Raw genomic sequence first — 7,933 nt, forward strand, 5'->3', positions numbered from 1 at the left:
TGTGATCTATATATAAATGGGGTCTAGTTCAATATTCTCAAAATTTAATTACTCTTCTATTTTTTTAAAACATTTGGCAAAAGTTTTATCCAACCACATAATTTGTTCAACCTTAACCATTTTTTTTAAGTTATGAGTGATGGTTGTGAGGCTGTAAGCTTTTTAACTAATGGTCATCATGTCACACATTAAGAAAAAAATCTTTGAACTCACATTTCATCTAATTTAAAATTATAAAGTAATGTGTGATTAAAATTTTTTCTGTCCATTGTTATTTTAAATAAATTTGTAAATAAATATTAATGTCTGAAGCCTTGTTGACATTGTTTTGTTCTGCCTATGCTTTCTTATGAATTAAAGTTATTTGATAAAATTTTTTCATAAATTATTAAAGTTGAGAAGCATATTTGATAAAAATTAAAGTTTAATATAAAATGGTTCAATGAACTTAATAAACATTCTTCTAAAATACTTCATCAAATCAACTAAATTTATTTAAAGCTACAATACAATTATTGAAAGGTAATATTCACATTAAACCTATCACATGTTAGAGTTTCATACCTGCATAATATACCATATTGACCATGCTATACAACTTGCCACTATAAGAATAGAACCTTTTAACCAATTTTCTTTGATTTTATTTTCATGCATATGAATTATAGCACCCCGTAATGTTCTTATTTTTGAACCTTTGTACAATGTCATTGTTATAGCACCAGCTAAGCATACTAAGGTCCCAATAACCTTAGCATATCCCTTTTGACTCTGGATGTTGACATGCTCAAATCTATGATAATGAAAAAGAAGAAAGCAATGTTTCAACTACTAAAATATTAAAGGTTGCAATGAACCAAAAAAAGATTCCATACCTTAATAGAATAGCCATAAGAAATGTTAAGGAAGGTATTGCATTCACCATTGAAGCAAGAAAAATTGGTGATGTGCATCTTAAACTTGTGAAATACATGTTCAGAGTTAAGCTTACTCTGTTTTAATATGAGAAAAGGGGTTAGTATGTGTTAACAAATAAGTATATGACTAAAATAGTATCATATTTTTTGGGTGTGTTTATTTTAATCTCAATATGTTTTGGAGTTCAATTTAGTTTCTCAACTCATCAAATCTAAACTATCTTAGTTTTGATATTAGTTTAGTTTTTTCTTTAGACTAAGTTAGTAGGGGATAACGTCATTGAAACGTTTTTTTTTCTAAGATCAAACTATTTTCTTAATAATGACCACAACTGATAAGATTGATGATAAAATGTCCAAAATAATAAAAACAAAAAACTTACATGTACCAATTTCTATCTCAAGCATTGGCAAAGATGACACTATGGTTAAATTTTCTCTGGTTTTATGAGTTGAGAGACCAAATTAAACACCAGAAAATGTTTGAGACTGCAATGAACTATAAGGATCATTTTGCTCATCTACTCTTTTATAAATATAATTTTGTTAAATTATGCGATATTGTTCTAGCTTACCCAAAAAGAGACAACACAAATATCTCTATAAACAAAGCCAATGTCAGCTTTAGTCTTAACTTTCTGCAAAAAATATAAAAGTTATGCTTTTTATGAGTAAATTATACAATTCATTAGAGAAGAATAATTAAAGCCTTGAATATAAATAGTTATGATGGAACTATAGAATTCCCTTTTGATAGCAATGCATCCTCGTCCATAATTATTAAACTTAAGAAAATCAAATGCTAAAAATCTTGCCTTTCAATAAAATAGGCAAATGGTAAGGTGGCGAAACCAGACACAATATGTCTGTAAGTCACGTAAACATGTGGATTCATTCCATGATTGAAAGAAGATTTGGTGATGAAGTAGAGAATAGTATAGCCTATCTGTGTCAGAACCATCAAAATGTAAGGCTTTAATCTTCTATAAGCTCTATTGAAAGCTTCTAAATCCATAACTTCAGAAGTTATGGTGTTGATTTTATAAGAGTTGGATTTTGAGCAGGAATAAATTAATTGAAACGGCTTTTCTTTTATAATGAGAATTTGATTTGTAAGAAAGGTGTAAATTTTACATATGTAATCACACTTTAACAAGTTGCAACTTAGAATAAAGTCAGTCCTTCCACTTACTTATTGGGAAATATTCTTAATCACTGATTATTATGACAAATATAACCATTGAATAATTTTTAAAAAATCTTATAGAATTAGACTTTTTTTTTTGTATATCTTGTTATAAACTTAAATATATCATAAGGTATCATTAGTGAGGATACAAGAGGTGACAAGGTGTGTGTGACATGTGGTCTGAGGCAGGCATTAGAAAATAACAAGGCCACAAGGCTTCAATGTGATGCTAACAACATAAAAGGGGTGGCTACTACACTGTGAGGATCACACATTATCGATGTATCAAATCTCAAATATAATGTATAATATATGAAAAATGGCTTAATTTTTTCAGTAATATAATGAAAATATAGGAGTGTAGTATACAATAAAAGTGAGGTTTTCCATCACAAATGTGAGCAGGTCCAGTAAAAAAAGTATAATAAATTTAAAAGCATTTATTCCTTCACTAGGGGTAGCAATTACCAAAGGATTCTTTCATACTTTGCTCTCATAGATAAATTGATGTTATTCTTTCTTCCATGATTCTCTTATTGCTCTCTTCTCCTGCTTCTTAGTAGGGTTGTCAAAAAGCTCATTGTACTTATTCTCATTATTAGGGAATAGTTCGTGTTCAAATTATTCGTTAAGTAAATGAGCTGAACAATAACAAATATTTTAAGCTCGAATTATAAAATAACAGAATCAAACAAGCCTTAGTTCGATTGTTTCGGCTTGTTTTAAATTGAAATAAAAAAATTTTATATATTATTTATGTAATGATATATTATATATATTGATATCTAAGTTTAAATCATAACAACTCGTTATGTTATGTGATATTGTGCTTTCTATTCTATATAACTGGTGCAAGTTCAAATCCAACATCATACATCTATTTTTTCTAATTAATTTAAAGAGTCAATGTCGAGCCGAATACGAACAAGAATATGTAAATTGAGCTAAACACGAACACATTGTTCATGATTAATTTGAACACAAGCCATACACGAGCGAAGCTAGAGCTCGCTCAAGTGCCATTCATTTACAACCTAATTGATCAGTATAAATATTGAATATTCTCATCATAATTATAGAATAACAAAAAGTTTAATATGATAATTATTTTTGCTCTTATATCCCTAGTGAAATTCCTTCATGAAAATGACATACTTTTTGAAATAATTCAGGTCCGCTGATGGAACAAGTGGGCAGACAAATAAAGTTATTCGGGTTTTGCTATTTGTGGGGAATAAGTTCATGACCTGATCCACAATGGAGAAGTATGCAAATTAACATTCATGGTAAAGATGATATTGGTGTTTTGAGCATTTTCAGTGTAATTTTTATTGACTTGGAGGTTGCTTGGGATATTTTTTTTTTTAATTTTAATTTTAATTTAATTTAATTTTATATTATTTTGAAATAAAATATATTTGTTTGTGGTGATTGTTTTAAATAACACTTAAAAAATACTTCTAAATATTATTTTGAGAGTTATATAAAAAATATGCTCTTAAAAATAAAAGTAAAAATAAAAAAATAAAAGGGTTCCCCAAACAACCCTTGGTCTAACACTTGTGATTATATCTAAGGATTTCTCTTAAAGACTCTGTTAATATTATTCTCGTGTGCCGAAAAATTTATTGTGCTAAAGTAATGAATTTTGTCGTAGCGCTGTGCAAGAATCTTACTCACACCCAGATAATAAAAACAAAAGATAGAATCATTTGAAATTTTTGCATGGAAAACCTGAAATTTAAAAAAAAAAAAACCACTGGAACTAACCTAATCAGAACAATCCACTTTGAATTTGTGAGTGCACATGCAGGTTCTCGTCCAACGAATGGGAGAGGACTACACAATTCCTCGAGGTACAATCTTTGTTGCACGACAACCTTGATTGATTGCACTTGGGGACAATTATTGGAATTTTAGTACACCGTCATTGAGGTGCGTTGGTGCATAATGTTTGAGATGACATGATGCTTTGTCGAGTGATTAGTTACTCTACAATGTACGCCAAAATTCCGCAGCGCACTTTGCGATTTCACAACCAGTTTTGTTGCAACGAGTAAGAGGACGAAAAATGGGCGGCAGACAATGCTCGATGATGGCTGTCAACCACTAGTCGACGATGGTCGACAACTACAAGAGCAAGTGACATTCGTTGAACCTTCGTTGTAGAACACTAGAACTTAGTTCCTTCTCCTCCAAGATTTAGGCTTGCTTTGGTTTAAGGTCTAGGTCTCATTTTCATGTATAGGGTAGGACTCTATTTATAAAGTTCGGGAGAGGTCTCCCAGCAAGTAAGGAATGAATTCGGGCACTTCAACAATTAATCCGAAGAGTCCCTCGATCGGACAGTATTTTGTTGACAATTGAGTGTCTTAAAGATGTCAGAATTGAGTGCCCTTGGGCTTATTTGATTCATCTTGTTGAAAAAATCAATTTGAGCATAAGTTTTTCAAATTTGGAGATGCTTTGACCTTCTAAGTAAGCACTAGAATCTTTCAAAAAAGACTTAACGATTTGATATGGGCTTGATTTGACTTAAATTTGACCAATTTTAGTGTTATTGTGTTCATCTCGTCAAACAAGTCAGTTTGAATGTAAGTTTGTTAAAATCAAAGTTCTGATTGATTTTAAATTAGAGTTTGAATGTTTGTTGCTAAGAAATGCTCTAGATCCATGCCAATCGCCTTAAGATTCATGTCGAATAAAAAATTTTATTGATTATGTATTCGTTGCCCCTCTATTTGGAGAGGGACTAGTTTTGTTGTCCTCTCTCTCTCTCTCTCTCTCTCTCTCTCTCTCTCTCTCTCTCTCTCTCTCTCTCTCTCTCTCTCTCTCTCTCTCTCTCTCTCTCTCTCTCTCTCTCTCTCTCTCTCTCTCTCTCTCTCTCTCTCTCTCTCAAAGAGAAAATTGTAGTACAGTTGGCATGAGACTACTTCTGTCTCCCGTGACCCAAGTTTGATCCCCTTGCCCTTCGTATATAATGAAAGTTTTTTGCCATGACATAGGTGGTAGGCGCTGGACATATGCAGTCAAGTATGTGATCTAGGTTGCGTGATGCCCTTGCGTTGTGTGCGTCTTAAATACGCAGTGCATATCACATGATTCGGGCGCGTGTGCAGGGATTTCACTGGCATTGCAATCCGTTGTGTGAAATAGCATGGATTTCAAGTAACTGTCGTCCGATCACACAAAGTTGTGTGGTTCTGGTGGGCCATTGTGGGAACACTTAAATTCTGGCCATTTGTGGATGTTTTTTTAGCACTTTTAAGCCTATTATTATGAATAGGCCAAAATGATAAAAAAGTATTAGTCTCATAGCCATGTATTACAGAGAGGGTCTCCCAAACTCCCAACTGTGCATTCGAAAGGGGATTCTTCTTACAAAAAAAATATAATTTCTGAACTGTGCATTCCAAAGGGATTCTTTGGGAGGAAAAATTAGAGTTTTCCGGCCGCCCATTTTGGGGGATTCTTAATGGGTAAACATTGGAATATCATAGTCGTGCATTTCAAAGGGGATTATTTGTTGAGAAAAATTGGAGTCTCCCCACCATGCATTTTTTGGGAGATTCTTCATGAAGAAAATTTGGAGTTTCTCAGCAATGCATTTCAAATGTGATTTTCTGTGATGAAAAAATTGGAATCTCTATGTCATGCATTCCATAAAGGATTCTTCATGGAGAAAAATCGGGATCTACCTACCGCACATTTTGTAGATGATTCTTCATGGAGAATAATAGAGTTTTCAAGTCACACATTACAAAGGGGATTCTTCATGGAGAAAAGTTGGAATCTCTTTGCTGAGCATTCCAGATGAGATTTTTTTGAAAGAAATTAGAGTCTTGGTATTGTGCATTCTACAGAGAATTATTCTTTATTAGAGTTTCCTAGCCATGCATTCTAAAGGGGATTCTTCAATTTCTTAGCTGTGTATTTCAAAGGAGAACTCTCAGTGTCCCAGTCGTTATGATGATTTCTGGAGCTGATATTTTGTTATGTTGTTGTGTTTTTTTGAAGAAATTTCTTGTGCTGATGTCATGCTTTTTTGAGGAAATTTTTCACATTATTGTGATGCTGATATCTTGATAATCCTATCCCCTCCAAAAATTAGTGGAAGTACTAGAATTTTAAGGAGGTGGTGTTTATACCATTTAAATAAGAGTTGTCCCATTTTTTGAGGGCGTGGAAGACTGAGCTTGCAAGAATCGACCACATCATTGGCAAGTACAAACATGTGAAAATCTCTTATGTAATTGAAATGTTATCATTGGTGAATCAGTTAGCAAAGTGTCAGGGTGACTTATCCTTCATGACAATTTTTCTCTCCCTGCAACATCAGGAATAGATGGATACTCAAGAAGAATTGAGGAAGAAATAGACTAATATCAATCAGAGCACAAAGACTTTGATCATGCTAAGGAGGATATTATATTAGATTAGAAATTTATGTCTATATAAATTACTTTTTTGTAGCACTTTCGTGATAGTGTGTCGGCATGTTGGTTTATGTATTTTTTCAATCGGCTGATGTGATATTTGTACACAATGATAATGAGTTTGTCACATTTTTATTTGCCTGATATAAGAAAGTTGAATCAGTACAACTTGCCCCCCCCCCCCCCCCCCCCCCCCCCCCCCAATAAGAGATAAAAAAATGTGAAGTCTTGAATCAAATGTCCCTTAACTGGAGTATTGCCTCAAGTAGGAGCTTAGTAACATTTAGCTTTTATTAGATTCCTATCTTTCAAGATTCTCAAACTTTTTGAGTAAGTACAACCTTATTGGGCTTATAAGCTCCTTGAGATTTCTTACATATATGTGTCTTCTAAGGCTTATAGCATTCTTATGATTTCAATGTGTCTATATCTTCTGAGACTCGTTGTCTTCTAAGATTTTTAATGTACCTATATCTTATAAAGCTCGCACCCATTTAAAGTTTTTGTACATATATCTTCTGAGGCTCTTAGCCTTTTGATAATTTTGATGTAACTAAACTTTTTAAGGTCATTTTCCTTCTTAAATTTTGGAGTGGAGACCCTGTCAACCACTTAGTCTCACAGAGGACCCTGTCCATTATTGGCTTTGTATTAGGGCATGCTTCCTAGGCTCTTCTTCCAAGGGTGCTTACCATCGAGATTTGCCTCCTAAGCTTTTCTTTTAGGAATATGGGTGGAAACCTTGTCTACCACTTGCCATCAAGGGTTCTTTCTAGTGAGGAAAGTATTCACTGCTAGCTTCCCATTGAGACTTGCCTTTTGGGATCTTTTTTTGGCATTTGAGTAGAGTCTTATCTGTCACTTTATTTTAATGGATCTTTCAAGTGAGTAGTGTATCCACTATTATCTTCCCATCAAAACTTTCCTCCTGAGCTCAACTTTCAAGGGTATGGGTGGAGAACTTCTCTATCACTAGCCCTCAAAGGGTCTTTCTTCACACAAAACCTTTTATGAGAGAATAAATAAAGCTTCATTGATATTAAAGAAAGTTCATTGAACAAAAATTCCTTAAAATAATGTGAAAATTAATGCTAGAAATAAAATTAGAAACTTATATGCTATGATGAAATCAAAGACTCATTTATTCAAACACCATAAATTATAGTTATACTTCTTATTCGATAATCCCAACTATTTTCTTTTGATTCTCCTTATCACATTCTTGTAAGTAGCAGCCCAGGTGAACCTGAAGTATCAGACATTCAATTTCTTCATTTGAGTAAGAATATATTTCTATTGAATACCCTTTTACATGGTAATAACTTCTAAGAACATATCATCCTTGATGTCTTTTAAGATATTGATATGTGACGTGTTGAGTGGTGTATACT

At 32.9% G+C, this 7,933-nt stretch overlaps 1 protein-coding gene across 1 annotated transcript in view; it reads right to left on the minus strand.

The window, feature by feature from the left end:
• Positions 1–1,962, minus strand: part of LOC110032063 (WAT1-related protein At2g39510-like) — a 3,626-nt gene extending 1,664 nt beyond the window's left edge. Inside the window, exons 1-4 of the mRNA XM_020735575.1 lie at positions 1,733–1,962; positions 1,493–1,555; positions 876–992; positions 565–793 (exon numbers count right to left, since the gene is read on the minus strand). Coding sequence (XP_020591234.1) covers positions 565–793; positions 876–992; positions 1,493–1,555; positions 1,733–1,932 — 609 coding nt within the window. The 5' untranslated portion in view covers positions 1,933–1,962. The remainder of the gene's footprint in view (positions 1–564; positions 794–875; positions 993–1,492; positions 1,556–1,732) is intronic.
• Positions 1,963–7,933: the final 5,971 nt, after the last annotated feature.

This window comes from Phalaenopsis equestris, unplaced genomic scaffold (assembly GCF_001263595.1).
Source record: "Phalaenopsis equestris unplaced genomic scaffold, ASM126359v1 Scaffold000877, whole genome shotgun sequence".
Classification (NCBI taxonomy): Eukaryota; Viridiplantae; Streptophyta; class Magnoliopsida; order Asparagales; family Orchidaceae; genus Phalaenopsis; species Phalaenopsis equestris.